Genomic DNA, 23,296 nt, shown 5'->3' on the forward strand with positions numbered 1-23,296 from the left:
GTCGTGAGAATGATTTAATTACGTTTTATTTTTATTATTTTATTATTTCCATTCTACATGACTTTACCGAAAGAACCAAGAAGATGGTGAGTAACTGTTTGTCACTCATTTCTCAACGTCTTGTCTCTTCTCACAATTCAAGTTCCTAGAATAAACCCACCCGCGCCTGCAACGTGGCTTCATCCCAGAGGTCGCAATCGGGTACCCGATACCCTACACGATACCCGGCCGGGTACGGGTAGCCGGGTATCGGGTAGGGTACGGGTATCGGGTACCCGTTTGCGACCCTGGTGCGGCCGGGTATGGGTAAGGAATCAAACCCCGTTTGCGACCTCTGGTCGTTGGTTGGCATCTGTGCACGACTCAGGAGATTGGATCAGGGTTAAACTGGGTGAGGCGCTCCACCTGCTGGCAATGTGCAATTGTACAAGGGGCCACCCCCCATTGCATTTTCTTGCACCGGGGTGGGGGGCACCGTGAAAAACCACTCTTCATTCCAGTGACGCTCGCTGGTTGAGAAGCAGACTCCCTCCCCCGAACCCCGGAAAGGGGCCGTCCATAAATGACGTCACGCACCTTGGAGGGGGGGTCAGACATTTGTGAAAATGTGTAACGAGGGGGGGGGGGGTTGAGAAATGTGACGTCACATCAAAATGCGCAACTTTAAATCAATATAGACATCACGTTCTACTTAATTAAATAGACGTTTTCATAAATGTTTTCTCCTACAACATCAGAGTGCAGCCGCACATTAAATACGCACTACAATGACAACAGTTTAAAGCCATTTGAGGCATGTTTTATTTGCGGGGGGGCAGAGCTTTGTGACGTCATATTTGAGGGGGGGGGGTCTGACTTTTTGTGACGCCGTGTGGCGAGGGGGGGGGGGGTTGTCAAAAATTGTCCAAAATCGTCCAAAATCGCGTGACGTCATTTATGGACGGCCCCAAAGAACCATAAACCAACCCCCCTCGTGGAAATATTGGTGTCGTTCGCCGGAGAGCCCCGGCTGCAATGTTAAACAACCTCAGTCACGAACCGAAGTGTATGGAACAGGAGGAATTCTCGGCTGTTGATACTCCGACTGATGCTCCTGCTGCTGTTGTGGAGTAACTCATGCAGCCAGCTGTGGCCGCAGGGTTTGCTAGTACATGTTGTTAACGTCGTTTATTGTGGAAATTCGGTCACAGTTCCTATGATCACTGTTTCATTGCTTTTATGGCTTTATTTTGGTCATTTTCGAAAAGTTTTTTGGTTTGGCCATGTTTGTTTGTTGTAGTACAGAGTTAGACTGATGGCCTTAATCTAAGTTGTCCTGTGGTTGTTGTTGTTTGACTTGCATCCCACTGGGATTTTTGCACACAGTGCTGGTGTACGGCGCTTTTTCTGCAATATTTTGCTGTCTTTTCTTGGATTTTCTATTTGCACTTAGTCACTTTAAGATGTTTTCTTGTTCATGTTTTGTTTTTTGTTTGTTGCGTTTGCACCCGATTCAAAAGCCGAATGGCTCACAGGGCTATACCTAATAAATGAACTTGAACTTGAACCTGTCGCGACCAATCCCGTCCATAAACAAACGACTGAAGCGGGGCAATCACAGCGCGAACTTTTTCTGAATTATAAGGAAGCAGAGGTCGCAACCGGGTACCCGATACCCGTACCCTACCCGATATCCGGTTACCCGTACCCGGTCGGGTACGGGTACGGGTAGCCGTTTGCGACCCTGGTGCGGCCGGGTACGGGTACGGGTAAGGAATCAAACCCCGTTTGCGACCTCTGTAAGGAAGGCAGGAGTGTCGCGAGGAAGTTGGGTGTTGGACTATGAAGGTTTAATTGTGTAGGGGTGTGAGGGGAAGGATTCCCACCAATAGGAGGGTTAGTGGGAGGGGTAATCGAGGATATACAAGGGGAGAACGGGCGGGAAGAAGGGGCCTTTGGCGGGAACGAGATTGGGACAGCTGGGGACAGGTGTGGATGGGAGAAAAGGTTTAAAGGACGAACCCCCTGCAATCTTGTTTCGGCTCTCCTTTACAATTGTACCTCAGGTCAGGGACGTGTGGTCAGGGGAGGCAGGGGAGGCAGAGCCTCAACTGTCATACTCAAATGAAAATAGCTGTGACGAAAAAAAAGAAAAATAAATTTAAGATTTTTTCCACTGATCTGTGTTATAAATGTTATTTCTGTACGATTCCAATCATTTTTAGAGTTAAAATCGCCAAATTTGCGGAGCTCCGCTGCAAATGCAGGAAGAGACGAGAGGTGAGGCAGCGACGAGCTCAGCCTCCCCTCTGATTGCGCAACCCCTCAGTAACTGGATGGAGCGCGGGCAATAAGCGCGTGCCTGTTACTATCTCAGTATGTCACCAATGTAATGTTTTGTAGACCCCTTCATTTCATGTCATCGCCTTCCATACTCCAGGTAACTTATGTCACGTGCGTGTAAAAAGAGATTTAGGCTCGCTGGTCTCGTCATGAAACTGCAATGAAAAAGCACCAGGGGAGGCAGCTATCACATCTGCCTCACTGAGGGGGACGTGTCTAACACGCCCCCTTCATTCTAGATTTGAAGCTTTCGTGACTGCAAGGAATCATATTCTTAGGTTTTTTCTGGTAAAGTCACGTAGGTAAAACATCAAAATTAATTAAAATAAAATAAAAAGAAAAATCACGACGTTTCGGAGGCAACACAAGTCTCCGTCATCAGGTGGGACCGTCACAGCCGAATTAGCTGCATCAAGTGAGGCAATGATTCAAGAAGTAATCCCTTATAAGCAAGTTGAAGGGGGGAGGAGAGGGGGGGGGAGCTCATCAGAATGTGGTAGCCAATGAATGGAACGTATCGGGAGGGAGGGGGGCGGGGCTCAAAGACAGCACGGAGTGCTAAGTACAACGCATCGGGAGGGGGAGGGGGGGGAGCGGGGCCAAAACAATGGACGACGGCTTGGACGCGGTTGCTGCTGCACACGCCAACACAATGGACAGAGAGGGGGGAGGGGAGGTCTGATACACATGATAGACAAAAGAACGAAAATGCCCATGTTTATACCAATGCTGGCTGAACAATGAAGAGAGCACTGCCAAAAAATAACTGGGGATGTTAACACTCGGTAAAGTAAAGTAAAATAGTGCCTGTCAGATAAGATGGTCCAAAAAAGTGTAATTAAGTCTTTTTTGCGTGGTTGATAACATCTTTCCAATGATTACTAAGTTTGTATCCATCATCACGGTTGAAATTATGCCTGTGTTTGTATATTTGTATGGCTTCGTGTACAAACCTTTGATGGTAGCCGGGAGGTTTGCAGAGAACCTTGGTCTCGGAAAAGACAATTTCATGAGAGCCCACCGAGTTGTAGCAATGATCGGCAATGGCAGAAGAATCAGTTCTGCCGTGTTTCAGATCTGACTTGTGCTCGCGGACACGATCAGAAACATGACGTTTCGTTTCTCCAATGTAGCAATCACATCAAAACGCTATACCACAGAGCCCATGGCATTTCTGACAAACACCACCTGACCGGTGAATTAAGACATGTACATCGGGCCCTCAGGATGAACGGATACTCTGACCGTACTATCCGCCAAGCTGTCTCTCCCACCACACAGAAACAGCCACTTGAAACTCCGACCAAAACCATCACGTTACCATACATAGCAGGCGTGACCAAAAAGATCTCCAAAATTCTAAACAAACATAAGATCCAAGTCCGATTCAGTACAGTGCATAAAATCCGTGATCTGATTCCATCTGTGAAGGATGTCGTTCCTGACTTACAGTATCCTGGAGTCTACAAATTGAGTTGCATTTGTGGTGATTGCTACATTGGAGAAACGAAACGTCATGTTTCTGATCGTGTCCGCGAGCACAAGTCAGATCTGAAACACGGCAGAACTGATTCTTCTGCCGTTGCCAATCATTGCTACAACTCGGTGGGCTCTCATGAAATTGTCTTTTCCGAGACCAAGGTTCTCTGCAAACCTCCCGGCTACCATCAAAGGTTTGTACACGAAGCCATACAAATATACAAACACAGACATAATTTCAACCGTGATGATGGGTACAAACTTAGTAATCATTGGAAAGATGTTATCAACCACGCAAAAAAGACTTAATTACACTTTTTTGGACCATCTTATCTGACAGGCACTATTTTACTTTACTTTACCGAGTGTTAACATCCCCAGTTATTTTTTGGCAGTGCTCTCTTCATTGTTCAGCCAGCATTGGTATAAACATGGGCATTTTCGTTCTTTTGTCTATCATGTGTATCAGACCTCCCCTCCCCCCTCTCTGTCCATTGTGTTGGCGTGTGCAGCAGCAACCGCGTCCAAGCCGTCGTCCATTGTTTTGGCCCCGCCCCCCCCCCTCCCGATGCGTTGTACTTAGCACTCCGTGCTGTCTTTGAGCCCCGCCCCCCTCCCGATACGTTCCATTCATTGGCTACCACATTCTGATGAGCTCCCCCCCCCCTCTCCTCCCCCCTTCAACTTGCTTATAAGGGATTAATTCTTGAATCATTGCCTCACTTGATGCAGCTAATTCGGCTGTGACGGTCCCACCTGATGACGGAGACTTGTGTTGCCTCCGAAACGTCGTGATTTTTGTTTTTATTTTATTTTCATTAATTTTGATGTTTTACCTACGTGACTTAACCGAAAAAACCTAAGAATATAACGCCCCCTTCAGTAATGATACGCCCCCTCCGTGAGGCCACGCCCCCTGAGCGAGGATACGCCCCCTCCGTGAGGACACGCCCCCTCCGTGAGGCCACGCCCCCTTCAGTGAGGACACACGCCCTCAGCGAGGACACGCCCCCTCAGTGTGTGAATCTGGCTCTGACACGAGCCAGTGCCTCCCCAGCCATTGACCTCACCGCACGTCACTGCCTCAGATCTATCTTATATTGTTATGATAATAGTTTTTTACCCTTTTATTTGGCAACAAAACTGACACCTTTTTTTACAAGGATTCATGTCTGCATTAACCACAATACTTGCAGTCAAAATGCAAACAAAAAACATAACTCTGATAATATATGCATTGTCCTTGAAGCTGATTGGTCCACACCCTAGACAGATTTCTTTTGAGCCTCGTCTCAATTGGTGCTCGACCAGATGACGCCAAAAGGCGTACAGCTCAAAGACAATGCACTATCAAAGTAATGAGGGCTCAGGGTAAGCATCTACATCATTAGACCTCCTTATCAGAGTGTGTTTTTTGTTTGCATTTTGACTGCAAGTATTGTGGTTAATGCAGACATGAATCCTTGTAAAAGGTTTCAGTTTTTTTGCCAGAAAAAAGGGGAAAACCCCTATTATTATATTTGGGTACTGACAAAGGAGGTATAATAATAAAGTGCAGTATTTGATTAAATGCCAATGGACCCTCATGTGATTAAATAAAGTATGTGTTCAAATATCTCAAAGCAATTGATTACATGTCAAAGGACCCTCACATAAAATAAAGTATTTGTTCAAATATCTCAAATAAAGCAATTGATTAAATCGCAATGGACCCTCACATGGTTAAATAAAGTATTTGTTCAAATATCTAAAATGTATTTTATTAAATCGCAATGGACCCTCACATGGTTAAATAAAGTATTTGTTCAAATATCTAAAATGTATTTTATTAAATATCAATGGGCCATCACATGGTTAAATAAAGTATGTGTTCAAATATCTCAAATGAAGTATTTGATTAAACCTCCATAGAACCCCACGTGGTTAAATAAAGTATTTGTTCAAATATCTCAAATGGAGTATTTGATTTAATCTCAATGGACCTTCACATGATTAAATAAAGTATTTGTTCAAATATCTCAAATGTATTTTATTAAATATCAATGGACCATCAAATGGTTAAATAAAGTATTTGTTCAAATATCTCAAATGGAGTATTTGATTAAATCTCAATGGACCCTCACATGGTTAAATAAAGTATTTGTTCAAATATCTAAAATGTATTTTATTAAATCGCAATGGACCATCAAATGGTTAAATAAAGTATTTGTTCAAATATCTCAAATGGAGTATTTGATTAAACCTCCATAGAACCCCACGTGGTTAAATAAAGTATTTGTTCAAATATCTAAAATGTATTTTATTAAATCGCAATGGACCATCACATGGTTAAGTAAAGTATTTGTTCAAATATCTCAAATGTATTTTATTAAATCGCAATGGACCATCAAATGGTTAAATAAAGTATTTGTTCAAATATCTCAAATGGAGTATTTGATTAAACCTCCATAGAACCCCACGTGGTTAAATAAAGTATTTGTTCAAATATCTAAAATGTATTTTATTAAATCGCAATGGACCATCACATGGTTAAGTAAAGTATTTGTTCAAATATCTCAAATGTATTTTATTAAATCGCAATGGACCATCAAATGGTTAAATAAAGTATTTGTTCAAATATCTCAAATGGAGTATTTGATTAAACCTCCATAGAACCCCACGTGGTTAAATAAAGTATTTGTTCAAATATCTAAAATGTATTTTATTAAATCGCAATGGACCATCACATGGTTAAGTAAAGTATTTGTTCAAATATCTCAAATGTATTTTATTAAATCGCAATGGACCATCAAATGGTTAAATAAAGTATTTGTTCAAATATCTCAAATGGAGTATTTGATTAAACCTCAATAGAACCCCACGTGGTTAAATAAAGTACACGGCACATTCTAGATTTGGGTTGCAAGCTTTATGGGTCACCACATGTTTAAATGTTAACCAGTGTTGTGGTGACGTCACGGGGGGAGCATACCGATTCGATCCAACAGTTCCCTGCGCTCAACAAAAACCACTTTCGATTCCACAAAGCCGTATCGCGATCACCGGCACGGAGAGCGGGAGGTTGGTTGCTTTAATTAAATAAACGACTCGATTCGCGACGATTCCTTCGCGAATCGATTCCCACCTCTTCCTCTGCTCTTCCCCCGGAAGTGTTAAAGCTTCGGGGTTGAGTGACGCCGGCTTGCGGGAGGTGCGCGCAGAGAAGGAGGAGGAGGGGGTGAGAGACGTAGCGACGAGAAGAAGGACGAGAGAAGAGGTGGAGGGCTCTCTCCTCCGCCTCCTCGTCGAGCGAGCGAGCGGCCGTGGAGACGAGAGGAGACGCAAATGGCCGCCCTGGCGCTGCTCAGCTACGAGAACAGGCCCCTCAAGAGGCCTCGTCTGGGACCCCCAGATGTCTACCCGCAGGACCCCAAGCAAAAGGAGGTGCCTTGTTCAGCAGCAGCAGCAGTATCATCATCAGCAGCAGCAGTATCATCAGCAGCAGCAGTAGTATCATCATCAGCAGCAGTAGCAGCAGCAGCAGTATCATCATCAGCAGCAGTAGTATCATCATCAGCAGTAGTAGCAGCAGCAGTAGCAGCAGCAGCAGCAGTATCATCATCATCAGCAGTAGTAGCAGCAGCAGCAGTATCATCAGCAGCAGCAGCAGCAGTATCAGCAGTAGTATCAGCAGCAGTAGTAGCAGCAGCAGCAGTAGTATCAGTAGCAGCAGTAGTATCAGTAGCAGCAGTAGTATCAGTAGCAGTAGTATCAGCAGCAGTAGTATCAGCAGCAGTAGTATCATCAATAGCAGCATCAGCAGTAGTATCAGCAGCAGTAGCAGCATCAGCAGTATCAGCAGCAGTAGTATCATCAATAGCAGCATCAGCAGTAGTATCAGCAGCATCAGCAGTAACAGCATCATCAGCAGTAGTAGTAGCAGCAGCAGCAGTATCATCATCATCAGCAGCAGTAGTATCATCAGCAGCAGTAGTATCAGCAGCAGCAGTAGTATCATCAGCAGCAGTAGTATCATCAGCAGTAGTATCAGCAGCAGCAGCAGTAGTATCATCATCAACAGCAGGATCAGCAGCAGTATCATCATCAGCAGCAATAGCAGTAGTATCAGCAGCAGTAGGATCATCAGCAGCAGTAGGATCATCAGCAGCAGCAGCGGACGATGTATCAGCAGCGGACGATGTATCAGCATCGCCACCGTTGTCACCAGGACGGTCACCATCATTGTCTACAAGAGTACTTTCACAGGCGCCGGTAACATCATCATCAACATCATCAACATCATAATCGCGAGCACACTAGTCGTTGTATCGTCATCAGTGGCACCTGTATCGTCGTTATTATCGCCGTCATGAAAAGTATCACCGGTCACCATCTTAATCAGCAGCAGCAGCACAAGCAACGGTATAATCATCGTCAATAGCAGCAGGTGTATCATCATCAGCAACATAGTTAATTCAAAGTATCGGCATCCTCGTTCCTTCCAGCAGTTGTGTTATCATCAGTAGCAGCTGATGGTTAACGATGATGATCGTGAAGCAACCACAGCTGCGCCATCATCATCAGCTGTCGTGATTTTATCAGCTGTCACCATCGGCATCATAATCACCACTCCCATGATTGTCGCCATCGTCATCATCCTGTCGCTGGTGGTTGTTCGCTACGATCGCACCCAACACGGGCATCATCATCATCATTGTTCGTATCGTCACCCTCATCACTTCATACACTTATAATCCTCAATCCATCGTTAATGTGTGCACGTATATTGAAAGTCTGTCATATTCGTCAGCATTATAGCATACGTCACGATCGTAGATTTATTTCCCATAGAAATCGTCGTCATCATCATCATCCTCATCATCATCATTGATACTCGTTAATATCGACATCTTAGTCATAAGACTCAGCATCGCCAATACATCTGCCATGCCATTATCCTCACGACCATCATTGTTACAATCGCAATCATATTTAGTCATAGTTAAAACAAGCTCATAATTCTTACTCCAATGATACACTGTCTTTATATTTTACATTACAATCATAATAGTAATCATCATTAGCATTATCAATCAAAATATCGTTATTTACAATCGTAGCTCTTGTAAACCAATCTTTACCATAGCAATAATCTTCATCATCGTCCTCACCAGCGTGATAAATACAGAAAATCGTCGTCACCTTTCCACAATCAACATCCTGAAACAAAAATAATAGGCCAACTTAAAGGAGGCGAAGGGGGTCAGTCATGTCCACGGTCGGTGTTGGATGGGTGGGTGGCTAGGTGGGTGGGTGGCTGGCTAGGTGGGTGGGTGGCTGGCTAGGTGGGTGGGTGGCTGGCTAGGTGGCTGGCTGGCTAGGTGGGGGGCTGGCTAGGTGGGTGGGGGGCTGGCTAGGTGGGTGGGTGGCTGGCTAGGTGGGTGGGTAGATGGCTAGGTGGGTGGATTACTGGCTAGGTGGGTGGATGGCTGGCTGGATTGGTGGCTGGCTGGGTGGCTAGTTGGATGGCTGACTGAGTTGCTGGGTGGCTGACTGAGTTGCTGGCTGACTGAGTAGCTGGCTGACTGAGTAGCTGACTGGGTGGATGGCTGGCTGCTTGGCTGTCTGTCGAGCGAGCGAGAGCAAGAATGGCACCACGCAGGTTGTTGCTGGGGCTTAGTCAATTGACAGTCAATGGGGGTTTGCTGAGCGCAGTCAGCCCCTTCGCTAAATGCGTCTCCTTCCTTCTGCCCGGCTCTTTTGTGGCCCGTGTGTTTTGTTGTCATGTAAGCCGGGCTTGAGCCGACCCGGCTCGGGCGTGGTGCCATCCATCCACAACAACCCACACGGTCGGGTTTTTATTTTATTTCCCGGCCTCAATAAGGTTTCTCGCTAACAAGCCTTGCTCCGGCTCTCCCACGAAGCAGCCCCGTGTAGGCTTAACGGTGATCTTTTGTTGTTGTGTGAGTCAAGAACACGTTGTGGTGGGAACAGATGGTCCGTTATTATTTTTTGCTCTCCTCGTTTTGTTTCCTGGCGTGGTGGGTTCGATGGGATTAAGATAATGCTACAAAATGCCTGTCAACCCACACGTTTTTCCCGTATTCTTGTACAGAGAAATTGTAGGATGAACGTTGATATTTATAAGGGCATGGGGTGACCAATAAGGTCGGAATTTGTCTGTGATAAGGGAGGCACTGATAAGGCTTTTGCCAAGTATGCTACAACAGTTTATTTCTTTCCATGTATTAATATGCCCCAATCTGCTCACTCACTCCCGGTCCTTTATCGACCAACTGCTGGCTGAAGCCCTGAAACCACACCGTCTTGGTCATGGAAGGGGGGGGGGATGGTGTTTGACCATACCTCACCGCGCTGGTCGGCGCAGATTGATCAACCATCATCATCGCATTCAGATATCGCTCGGACACTGACCTTAACCCTGGCTGTGGTTCAAACTCCCTTTGCCCGCCAAAGCACTCCGACTGCGAGCTCCACCACCAATGTGTTTACAGTACTTGCCTATTGTGTTGTGGTGCAGTCAGCTTGTGTACGGCCAGGCTTGAGCCTGGACGATGTTTGGATAGGCGACTGCCGTGCGTTAAACAGGGGTTCGGCTCCTGCGTGTGTCCGGCTCTGTTGTGGGCAAGCAGAGGGAGTGCAGGAAACAAAAATCCCTTGTACCGTGGTGAAGTATGGTCAAATAAACCTTCAAGACCCACACGGTGTGGGCAGAAGGAGAAGCAGGAGGAGGCCCTCATTCATTTGCAGATTGACAGTCGGGGCTGTGAGTGCGGTCATGAATTTTAGTCGATGGCAAGTCGCCTGTAGTGGTGCTTTAAAGTGTGGGTTCTCCAACATCTTCCAAGGGGTTCTGGCCAACGTAGAAGAGTAGGCCAAGTCGCATCAAGTGCATTGTAGGGCTGCACCCTTTACCTTTTACAAGAGTGCACAAGCAAGATTCGCAGCGCACAAGTATTGCCTGAACTATAAATGCACAATTCTAGCCTATGTCTGCAACACAGCACATGCACAATACAGATGTAGGCAGCAGCGTTGCACGTACAATATCGCAAAGCGCGTGGACTTGATTGTACACCGTAGTTTATAAAGTACCATGGGCATTGTGCAAAGCTTCTTTTTATAAAAACCAGACCCTGGGGGGAGGGGGTGGTTCTGTTATTGTGAGTGGTGGCACATCCAAGGAGCTATCTAGATTTGAAGTTTTCGTGACTGCAGGGATCCATACTCTTTGGTTCTTTCGGTAAAGTCACGTAGGTAGAAAATAAATTAATGTATTTTGGAAATGGCATAAAAGAGGAAAACCAAACGGTGAGCACATCTTGTGTTTTGTCGTCTGATGAGTGGTGTGTGTGCGTGCCTTCCGGCGAACCGAGTTCCATTCCCGCTCACGGCAAACACCATTGACGATTATTTGAACCGGTACTGGTCCTTCCCTAGGTCGACTTGGCCTCAAATGAGTACCTGGTGCGGTGTGTAAACATCGCCACTGGGGAGACAAAGGCGGCTGAGCATGGCGTTGGCCACCCGCTCCCTCGTGTACCGTGTTGTGTCTTAATAGGTGCTCGCTAACAGCACTTGCCCTACAGGCTATACGGGGGATCTTTGTTTGCCTTCCTGGCACCTTAAGGCAATCAGTCTTTTTCCTATGTGCAATGTTCTTTGAGTGTCTCATTGTGTGTGTGCATACGTGCATCATGCTGACCAAAGGAGGAGCCCTTATACTCTGTATATTTGCTTCTTCACACTATTCTACACTGGAATTAGTCTAATTTACAGGTGCGACGATTCGTCAATTAAATCGACCACGAGTCGATTAAAACGACTAATCGACTAATCATTGCAATCGACTACATATTTGGCGGTCTATTACTCGGTCCCCCTTGAAAAATTACGGCCAATGCAGCATCCCCCCCCCTCCCTCTGAAGGTGGGAAACCTCCTATAAGCCACGCCCAGTGTGGCACCGCTGACGACACTGATGATGTCACCAAGCACCGCCCATTACCTCCCGTACAGCGGTACACTTGGAAACATAAGCGAGTCTTTTTTCCCTAGCTACCCGACTGTTATCTGATTTAGCCGAATAGTCTAACCGATAATTTGGGGGGAGTCATCAATTGCTTAAATAATTATTGGACAGCCCAGCTGAGGCTCGCTTTGAAAATTAAGTTTAGCTTCGCCCGTGACGCTCTACCCAACTCTCATTAAGTGGTGAAACTGAATGCTCTAACAGTAGCCATTGTCTTTAGGAAGTTTTAGTTCCTGTAAGTTGAATGCAAATATTGGAAACGTAACAGTGAGGATTACCTCAAGTCCAAATTTGCACGAATGTCTGACATTGAAATAAAGTTTGAAGCTGAAGTCAAACATCATCATTAATCTTAGCCCAGCTTGGACAGTTTATTCAAACAAGGAAGAGGCTATGAACATAAACTTTTTTGTCCAAATCAAACTGCAGTAAATATTTGTACTGTTCATATTGTACTGCCCAAACAAGAACTTGTACACAACGCATGAATTCACATTTAAGAGGTTCTGGGCTCTTCATACAGAATGGAGAATGCACATCACCGACGACCACCCTATCCCCTTTGTGCTCAACAGACCTCGGTTAATGAGCACTGCAGGAGCACAAATCATGCAGCATTAATATGAACAAGGCAGTGATGTAATGCTTTCCATGTGCCTGAAAGTACATTAATGGTGGCATAAAGCTCCAGACACCAAGGCAGATTTAAAGTATCCTAGAAAAAAAAATGTATGTGTTGCTGCTGCTGCTGCTGTGCACTCTTCTGCTGTTTAATTCTTGTTGAAATCAAGCAAATTGATAACATGAGAGAAAAGGCAGCGAGTCCATTTAGTGTCGATAATGTACCGGAGGTTTCTGTGAATGTAACGGTTAGAGCGAAGCAAACTGTGGCCAGTTGTTGCCAGGGTGTGATTGTTATGACCAAAGGGTAGTGGTGGGAGGCGGGAGGTGGGGGGAAACCTTTTCCTTCCTCAGCGCTGAATATGACTCTCTCAATCCTTTGGCGGGCCACGCAGTAACACGCACCTCAGTCACTTGTGCCGCTGCTAGAGCGTCCCTTACAGTGACCCGGGTGTGGTAAAATTAGAAACGGCGTTGTCAGGTGAAAAAGAAATTCCCATCTAGTGCGCAATTAGCGCTGTTAAGATGTTTGCCGCAGTGACTGATTCGTTTTCGGTTGTGGGCCGTTTTGAAGTGGCGTAGGGTTCATGCGGTCGTGGGAACGTGTGAAATTCAGTTGTGGTGCCTTTTCTGACCACAGACGGACGATAAAGGTGATGAATATAATCTTAATTTTGGAGCTTTCGTGACTGCAGGAATTATTCTTTGGTTCTTTCGGTAAAGTCACGTATAAAGATAAAATAATAAATTAAATAATACCATACAACGTTTCGATTGCAACACAAGCAATCATCATCAGGTATAAATGAAATAGCAACAAAAAATCTAAGCAGAAAACTATATAAGCAGACAGACATCACCAAGATACATAGAGAGAGTAACACAGGTACAGAGAGGGAGATCGTCTCTGTCTGCTTATATGTCTGTCTACAGTTTTCTGCTTAGATTTTTTGTTGCTATTTCATTTATACCTGATGATGATTGCTTGTGTTGCAATCGAAACGTCGTATGCTATTATTTAATTTATTATTTTATCTTTATACGTGACTTTACCGTGATGAATATAGTTTTGTGAGCGTTGCGTTAACTTATGAGTGTCTGCTCGTTGGTTTTCCCCTTTTTGTACCTCCAGGACGAGCTGAATGCCGTGAATGTGAAGCAGGGCTTCAGCAATCAGCTGGCCTTCTCCGGCGATGAGCATGGCAGCGGAAGGAGTTTCCTCAACCAGATTGTACCAGCCAAGGTAACGCCAAGAAACCTTTCATCTGTACCTTACGATACCCCGGAACTTGTCCTGTCTGCAAGGCTTAATGCGCATCAGTTACAGTGAGCATTACTTGATAAGAAGAACACTTTTTTCATGAGTATACTTCCTGCTTTGACAAAGTTCATGAGCACCATCATTGACAAAAACAAGTTATAAAGTAATGCACGGATTCTGTAACGCTTTCCAACATGCACTAGGCTGAGAAAGTATTTTGTTACAAACAAATGGATAACAAAAGATAAGCATGCTATAAAAACATGATGCTACCAGCTATGATGTACAGTAAAAAAACATGAACATTAACCATATAAACTGGAACAAAAACTGAAAAGTGTCCAAAGTGGCCTGGAGAGACAGATGCTTGGACTTACATTGAGAGACAGCGAGATAAACGCACGGATTATAAAAGAAAGATGCGCTTGCTAATGACACGATTCCAATTGATGAGAAAAGTAAGTGGGCTTGGGCAGGGACGCATGATGACGAGGAGGGACGACGATTGATGGTCAATAATAACGATGGAGTGTGGCAGCCAAGGCAAGGAACGTGTCAGATGGAGCGCTGAAATCAGTCGGTGTTCAGCTCCATGGTGGATTGTCGCATCGCGGGATAGTGAGAGATAGTAGGGGGGGCTTCGGAAGCCCTTCAGCAGTTGATTGATCATTCTTTCCGCATCGCCAACTGTTTGAGTCTACTACAGTGTTTATTAAATGATATTATGTAACAGAACGCCACGGGCAGTAGTTGCAGTTCCGTAAGCAGACAAGTGAACTGCAATCAGTGCAACCCGACTAGTGATTTGGAGTGCCTGATCAGCCTCATTTCCTGTAAATATTGTGGTATTAAAATCGGAACATCTTGTCCGTGTTCTTGTCTTCGCCTCTGCTGTAGCATTAAGGTATCTATTTAAATGCAAAGTCCCCTTCACGGTGTTGTACTTGACTTGCATGTACTTGCACTTGGTTGCAAATAGGCTTCTGGTGTTGGTTCTACGCTGCATCTCTTTGCCAGTAATATATTACTTAGCTCATCATGCCAGTGCGCACCTAAGCAACAACATGGTGCATTTTGTTCAATACCCTAAGTGTGTGTGTTTTACGGCTTTTGTTGTGCTGTTGCAATCGGCGTTCCAGTTTTTGCAAATGTGATGGTGCACTTAAGAGCCTTGGTCAATAAAAATGCACCCACTGCCGTGACTGATTGGCATATTCCTAAAACTTGAAAGTGCGCAAAGAGGCATGGAGAGATTGATTTCTGGAGTTGCATTGAGACAGGAAAAGGAACGCAAGAATCGGAGAACTTATGCAGGTTAGAGGCATTTTTCTTACTCAGATTTACTCTGTTTAATCTGGTAACTGTTAATAAAAGTAAGTGGGATTGGTAAAGACACGAAGTATATTCTTAGGGTTTTTCGGTAAAGTCACGTAGGTAAAAAATTAAAATTAATAAATGTAAAATAAAATAAAAATCACGACGTTTCGGAGGCAAACAAGCTTCCGTCTTCAGGTGGAACAGTCACAGCACGATAGCTGTATCAAGTGAGAGAAATTCCAAGAAAACCGTATTATATATATATATACTGGTTGAGGGTGGGAGGAGCCAAGGTAGGCCCTGAATATTATTTTTGTGAGGTTCCGTGCGGCTGAAGTACGCTATTAGGAATGAGCCTTTGTTGTGTAAACTAGGTGCCTACGTGACTTTACCGAAAAAACCCAAGAATATGAATCCTTGCAGTCACGAAAGCTTCAAATCTAAAGACACGAAGCTTAGAAGGGATGGTGGCTGATGGTCAAAAATGATGAGGGAGCTGCAGCCAAGAAATGGGAAACGCGTCTGAGAAGACGTTCACAGGGGAGGATAATGGAGCGATGATGACTTCAGCTCATGCGCAGGTTCTGTGTGGGTTAATACACCGCACGATTGCGAGATAAGGTGGCTGTCATCCAGCAGCGGATTGACCATGGCCGATGTGTGGCGTTCTGCTGTGTCACTGTGAATAAGTGGATATGCACGTAGAGGCACAGAGTGGCGTGTTCCAAGTGTTCACATGACTGACGACACATGCAATGAAATGCTTCATTAGCCGCATATCTGGCCCTGCGTGGCCCCCCAAAACCACATTCAGTTGTCTTGTAAAGCCAACGGGTGAAGGTTTAATAATAGGGTTTTCCCCTTTTACTGGTAGGAACGAAGTGGACCAGCCTACAATAGATTATATCGTCCGTCCGACCGTCCGTCCGACCGTGTAGCAACATCTCCCCCTACTGCAAACACTTCGCATGATATTCTTAGGTTTTTTCGGTAAAGTCACGTAGGTAAAAAACACTAAAATTAATGACCCCACAAAAACCTTTAGACTCAGTGATGCTTTCCTGGCTAAACAAGTGTAACATTCCCTTATAATTCCCTCAGATAGCTTTTAATTAAAACATTTAAATTAATGAGGCTTTCCTGGCTAAACAAGTGTAACATTCCCTTATAATTCCCTGAGATAGCTTTGAATTAAAACTTTTAAATTCAAATTTTACTCACAGCGCCCTAAAGCCTACAGCTAGGCCTAAAGCCTCGAACTACACCTATCACTCTCCCTTCGTATCATACCCCCACGTGTGTGCAAGGGAGTTAATGTTTAACAATGTTACATTCCCTGATGTTTTTAAATAGAAACATTTACATTTAAAGCTTTTACATAAATAATTAAAATATTTAAATTAAAAATTAACTCACAGCGGCCTAACGCCTACAGCGAGACTTAAAGCCTAGAACTAGGCCTCACACTCTCCCTTCGTATCGTCCGATTCGGTGTAGCAACATCGCCCCCTACTGCAAACACTTGGCAGGACCCTACAAAAACCTTTAGACTCAGTGGGGCTTTCCTGGCTAAACAAGTGTAATAATACATGATGTTTATATTCTTTGGTTATTCGTTCCTACCAGCCCACCCCGCAGGGTCCTGTTTTCTGGCAACAAAACTGAAACCTTTTTACAAGGATTCATGTCTGCATTAACCACAATACTTGCAGTCAAAATGCAAACAAAAACACACTATGATAATATATGCATTGTCCTTGAAGCTGATTGGTCCACACCAGAGACAGCTTTCTTTTGAGCCTCGTCTCAATTGGTGCTCGACCAGATGACGCCAAAAGGCGTACAGCTCAAAGACAATGCACTATCAAAGTAATGAGGGCTCGGGGTAAGCATCTACATCATTAGACCTCCTTTTCAGAGTGTTTTTTTTTGCATTTTGACTGCAAGTATTGTGGTTAATGTAGACATGAATCCTTGTAAAAAGGTTTCAGTTTTGTTCCCAGAAAAAAGGGGAAAACCCCTATTATTATATTTTGGTACTGGCAAAGGAGGTCTAATGATGAGGGTGAAGGGTTTGGCCACAGCTCGGCATGACATAAAGCTAGTGGGAAACCAGCCATGCCATGAGGACCCCAGATATTCTTAGGTTTGTTTTTTTCCGTAAAGTCACATAGGTAAAAAATAATAATAAAAGTAAAATAAATAAATACATTTATTTAATATTATTTTATTTTTATTTTACTTTTTAATTTTAAAAGTAAAATAAAAAATAATTAATTTATATTTTTATTTTACTTTTATTATTATTTTTTACCTACGTGACTTTACCGAAAAGAAAAGAAAAATCTAAGAATATGAATCCTTGCAGTCACGAAAGCTTCAAATCTAGAATTAATACCCCAGATATGGCTTGGCTCGGATGTGCCGGTAGAAAGTAGTGGGTCCTGGAGCCGGAGTGCCCAGGGCTGTGCCACTTGCCTGCTGCCCCATGATCCTTGGGACTCGGGGCCGCAGAACATTACAGCCACAAACAATACAAAAACACGATAGGAGTGTAAAGTATCGGAAAGGTCAACAGTTCACTTAAAATATACAAATAAAAACTAAACAATTTCTATCTTACCCGGTAAAGCCCACTGAGGTATTAACTTATTGTTTCAGAAGCGACCTGGCCACAAATGATAGCTCAACAAAGTTGCTTTGGCATGTGGAATTGTCTAGCAGCGAAGTAATCCAAACAATCTCAAAGCACATTTCTAAATGTGGAGGGGAAAAACCGGAGGATCTCGAGGCACGCACAGCAGGCACGGCAGGAGCACACGCGGTGATCTACCCCCAGACAACGAGAGCACACCGCAAGCTCGGTTCAAGGACCTGCCACAAGGGCAAGCCGAATATATAATACAAACAAAAGAGTAGAACATTTTAAGGCAATAATTGATGAACACCAGCCTGTCTTTCCGACAGACCTGTTCTTCACCTGAGGACGGCTGCTTGCGTTGTGGCCGAAACGTCGTGAGAATTATTTTATTATGTTTTATTTTTATTATTTCCCTTCTTCGTTACTTTACCGAAAGAACCAAGAAGATGAACACCAGCCTATGCATGACCAAGTGGTGATTAAACGAGTTTGAGGAAGGATAAGCTCTACCCTCTCGTAGGTACAGGGTTATGTGAGGCAAGGCTTTCTCTGCATGGCCTGGTGATCACCCAAGCAGTATGTGTATATGCACAGTGCTTCCGTCAGTCCGCTGCTGGATGAGTGCCTCATTCCGTGTGGGTCACGGTGGCTACCTGTGCAAGCTCTACCCAGGCTCAAATTTGCTTAGCTTCTGAGATCTGACACTTTCTTGCTGATTATATCATATATTCATTCTAAGACTATACTTATCAGTTGTAACTGTGGGTGCTACTAGGGCCTAGAAAAATCCATATTTTGCATGATTACTCAGTCTTACAATTGCAGCCACTTGACATAATCATTGTAACCATTTGTCAAAATGAGTGTTGTTTTTTTGGTTATTTTGTTGCCGGTCTTGCCGCCTGTGGTGCAGATTGGCGCATACTTCAGCGACATACTCGCGGAGAAGTTCAAGCTGAACACGTTTCAGGACACGGGAAAGAAGAAACCGCAAGTGAACACAAAGGACAACTACTGGCTGGTGACGGCCCGCTCGCAGTCCGCCATTCATAACTGGTTCACAGACCTGGCCAGCAACAAGCCTCTCACAGGGCTCACCAAAAAGGTGGGTAGCCCATGCCGTGCACGGCTCACAGTGGCATCGGGACAATCTTATTCTTAAATTTCGATTTAAAGCTTTCGTGACTGCAGGGATTCATCTTCTTGGTTCTTTCGGTAAAGTCACGTAGAATGGAAATAATAAAATAATACAAATAAAACGTTATAAAATAATTCTCACGACGTTTCGGCCACAACGCAAGCAGCCGTCCTCAGGTGAAGAACAGGTCTGTCGAGAAGACAGAGACCATTCAGACTCTGTCTTCTCGACAGACCTGTTCTCCACCTGAGGACGGCTGCTTGCGTTGTGGCCGAAACGTCGTGAGAATTATTTTATTATGTTTTATTTTATGTTTTATTTTTATTATTTTATTATTTCCATTCTACGTGACTTTACCGAAAGAACCAAGATGAATCTTATTCTTGATAAGTCCTTCGTGTTGGTCCTGAACAGTCTAGGAGTGTATTCCCATGTTTTTATATTAATCATTTTTAAAAATCCACAAATTAGGCATGAGTACAATAAATTCATCCCAACGCATAGGAAGTGGGTGTCACTCATATTACATCACTTCCTCTGCTTTTTTTTTTTGCCAAAAGTGACATAATTTTAATGAGGCGTGTTGTCACTTGTTATTAAAGTACTAAGAAGTATACAAATGTTCACGTTAAAAAGCATTATTTTACTTGTGAAACCTGATGTTAAAACATTTGAATGCAACGATTAATAATTCTTAAAGTGGTGGCAGATGGTGCATAAACAATGACTATTGTACATATTTAATACAATCAAATGTGAAAATATAAAATAAAATCTGATCTTGGGCCCTAAAATTTCTTAAATTCCGATATTGCAATTTCTTTTGAATCTCGTCCTTGGCATCAAAAAGATTGAGTGTACTTACTTAGCTTGGTACTAAAATAGGGATTTATACAACCCAAGATGCCAAAATGAATTTTGATAGAGCAGGCAGCCTGTTGTGTACAGGGTGTCAAAAGTCATCCCAACAAATGGATTTCATCTCATTCTGAGACGCTGCGCACTGTCAATTATTGATTCGTGACGATGGTTGCTGCACTGTTCTCACCCCAATTGACCTGACTTGGATTTTTTTTCATGTTTCCAATGAGTGAGGCACCCTTAAAAATCATACTTGTAACTTGGATGAGTAGCCAGCGCTGCCAGCCAGCAAGCCAACCCAACTCGCACCTCCGGTTTCTTTGTAACTTTAATCGGCGGTGTTAATCATTGTAATGTGACTGCATATTACGCGTATGACCAGTACGTTTTTTATTATTCATATTGAAGGCAATTTTAATGAGTTACGTCTGAAGAGGCAGTACTTGGAATGCGTTAATGCTTTTTATTTTCGGACACTGTGCCTGGAAATGTTTTTGCCAATGGTCTTCGCCGCTCTGTTTATTATTGGTGTTTAAAGACATTTTTTTGGGATGTGGTCACGCATGCTTGGAATTACACTGAGGGACAGACTCTAGGAACGCAATGATTGAAGAACATACGCAGGTCAAGACGTAGTTCAAACTGTTGGGGAAAGTAAGTGGGTTTGAGGTAGGACAGATCGCTTGAAGGGATAATGGGCTATGGTTAAGAATAATGATTTAAGTGGCAGCCAAGGACTGGAGCATGGTAGAGGGAGACATCCACCATGAAGATGGAAAGCTGAAATTATCTTGTGTGCCGGTGCTGGGTGGATTGACACGTCATTGGAGATGGTGGCGGCTTGGGAAGGGCTTCATCCTGCAGTCGATTGAACATGACTGACGATGACTATGAATTACTAAATTGGGTTCTTCTACTTGGTGCTGTGGTTTATCATGAAATATGCTGCTCATCAAGAAAAAAAAATTGCGAGACAAATGGGGATTTTTTTTTTAAACCTTTTTAATAGTAACATCTTTCAAGAGTGTATCACAAAGGAGGCAAAATTTCCAAACAATAACTCAATAGTTTTGTTTTGCACAGGTAGGGTCCATCACTCACCGTGATTCGGTGATCAAATGATCAGTTTCACCCATTTTTCTTGACTACTGAACACATTCAGATATATTTCCAATATGCATTTCTAAAACTAAATGCGCGATACCCAAATCCTGGTTTTTTTTATTAGTGGTAGCATAATCAATACATTTTCACAAAGCTGTGCTAATTTCCCATCACCGTTAAGCTCTGATGATTTTTAATAACGTAGTTTATCATGATCTTACGTTTCATCTTGCTACTATCAGGTAGCTTAATTTTATGACATCAAACAATTCCATTTGCAGTACAACTCCCGTGGTACACGCTCGTTAGCATATTTAATATATGTTTACCGGAAATCTCTTTAATTGCATTCGTGTAAAAATGTTGCTCGCAAATCCATAACAAAAGAATCTAGACAAATATTTTCAACGCAAATGGGTATGGAGATGGAACTGGGATGCAGGGCATTTCTGCGCCTCCGATGAGCACGGTCGGCTAAGTATGGTGCGAAAGAAGTTCAACTTACAGAAGGAGTAGGCGGAGACCAAGGGTGAGAGCGACGGATGCCGTAGAATGAGAGACAAGGAGAGTGGATCTGAGTAAGAAGCACATCGAGAAAAAATCCGAGCAGCTGACCTCCGTGCAATAGTGGGAATTTTGACTTCGAATAAGAAGAAGCGATTTGCTCCCACCCTTCTAAACCCTTTGACAACATCCTCTCAATGCTCTCTCTACAGGTGCCCATTCTCAGTAAGAAGGAGGAGGTGTTTGGATACTTGGCCAAGTACCTGGTGCCTCCCATGCGTGCCGCGTGGCTCATCAAGATGACGTGCGCCTACTACGCCGCCGTGTCGGAGGCCAAGATAAAGAAGCGTCAGGTCATCGACCCATGCCTGGGTAAGCGCGCTCGCTGCTGGCGGCAGACTCGCGCGGGCTCACCACTTGCTCGTTCTTTTACGTGTAGCGAAGGCCCATGTGCCAGGCTAGCCCCCTGCGGTGGTTCTGCACAAGCATTTTGTTGTAGTAATAGGTTGTTACCCTTTCAACTGGTACAAAAACTGACGCCTTTATACAAGGCATCATGTTTGCAATAACCACAACACAAGCAGTCAAAATGCAAACAAAAAGAAACAACTCTGATAATAATATGCACTCTCCTTGAAGTTGATTGGTCCACACCCGAGACAGCTTTTCTTAGAGTCTAGTCTCCATTGGTGTTGTATCAGATGACGCCTTTTGGCGTCATCTGGTCCAACATGATGCCTTGTAATAAGGTGTCAGTTTTTGTACCTGTTGAAAGGGGGTAAAAACCTATTACTATATTTTGCCACTGGTAAAGGAGGTCTCTTAGTGTAAAAGCATTTTGTTGCTTGTGTCATTTTTTAAAACGATGCCGTTGGGGGGGAGGGGGGGTGGGGGGTTAATTTTGCGTGACCGGCATCTCGCTTCGTGGTTCTCCAACGCGTGTCCAGGTTATACCGCACCCACGTCACGGATAGAGGGAGTTCGACTGTACTAAAATTATATTCAATCTACTCCACTACAGACTACTCGATTGAAAGCTTCCGACGAAATGTTTGGGACACCGTTGCCGAGTAACCTGGTTCACTCGCGTTCGATTCCCGCCCACAGCTAACGTCAATTTCCGATTAGCACGGTTGCCTATGTGCGGTGAACAAGAAGTTCAACATGCTGTACATTTTCCCACGGCACATGCAATCAGCCATGCGTGTGAGAGAATTTACTATTTCATATGTATTGCCACTTCCATGCAAATGTTACTTTTAGGCTAATTGCAGAAACTACGCACATAAAAAAACCCAACAAAGACCAATCAAAGACAGACGGTATAAAGACAATACCGCCAACGAGATGAAAAAAAGGTTTAACATTCATACACCGTGAATGGGATACACTATTTCATGAAAATTGCCTCGTCAAGGTCGCTAGGAAGCTCAAGAGGACAGCGATTAGATGGCACCGCTCAGAGCCTGGGTTTGAATCTAGGCAGCTACCGTGCCTGCTTACGAATGGCTGCACAAAGAAACCCGGATCCCATAAAAATGGGTCTCTGCACTTTACTTGACTGATTTCCAGCCCTCACAGTTGAATATACATTTTGGCTTTCATGCAGCGAACATTACCGTCATGCTGAGCGGCTGCAATTGAAGCCACTCTAAGGAATCTCAGAGGTAGCTCAGTGATATTCACTTCAGCAGGCCATTCTCTAACAAGAAGGGAGTATTAACTCTGCAGAGAGACCCAAGTAGATATGGCAAGATGTTAACTCTCTCACCTGGTATACAGGAAGTCGTGGGTTCCATCCTGACCCCGACGCCTTCTATATTTGGATTTTGCATGTCCTGCCCATGGTCGTGTGGATTTTTCTCCAGATCCCCCGATTTTACCCTTCACTTTAAGAAACATGCTTTTAGAGTTTTGATTTAAAGCTTTTGTGACTGCAGGGATTCATATTCTTGGTTCTTTCGGTATTGTCACGTAGAAGGGAAACAATAAAATAATAAAAATATAAAACAATACA

General features: G+C 44.0%; 1 protein-coding gene across 1 annotated transcript in view; it reads left to right on the top strand.

Annotated features, from left to right (window-relative positions):
• The first annotated feature begins 6,902 nt into the window (after nt 1-6,902).
• LOC144734506 (mediator of RNA polymerase II transcription subunit 12-like protein) overlaps nt 6,903-23,296 on the top strand; it is a 69,375-nt gene continuing 52,981 nt past the window's right edge. The window contains 4 exon segments of the mRNA XM_078616733.1: nt 6,903-7,224; nt 13,586-13,696; nt 18,586-18,777; nt 21,492-21,651. Coding sequence (XP_078472859.1) covers nt 7,126-7,224; nt 13,586-13,696; nt 18,586-18,777; nt 21,492-21,651 — 562 coding nt within the window. The 5' untranslated portion in view covers nt 6,903-7,125.

This window comes from Lampetra planeri, chromosome 51 (assembly GCF_965212315.1).
Source record: "Lampetra planeri chromosome 51, kcLamPlan1.2.h2, whole genome shotgun sequence".
Classification (NCBI taxonomy): Eukaryota; Metazoa; Chordata; class Hyperoartia; order Petromyzontiformes; family Petromyzontidae; genus Lampetra; species Lampetra planeri.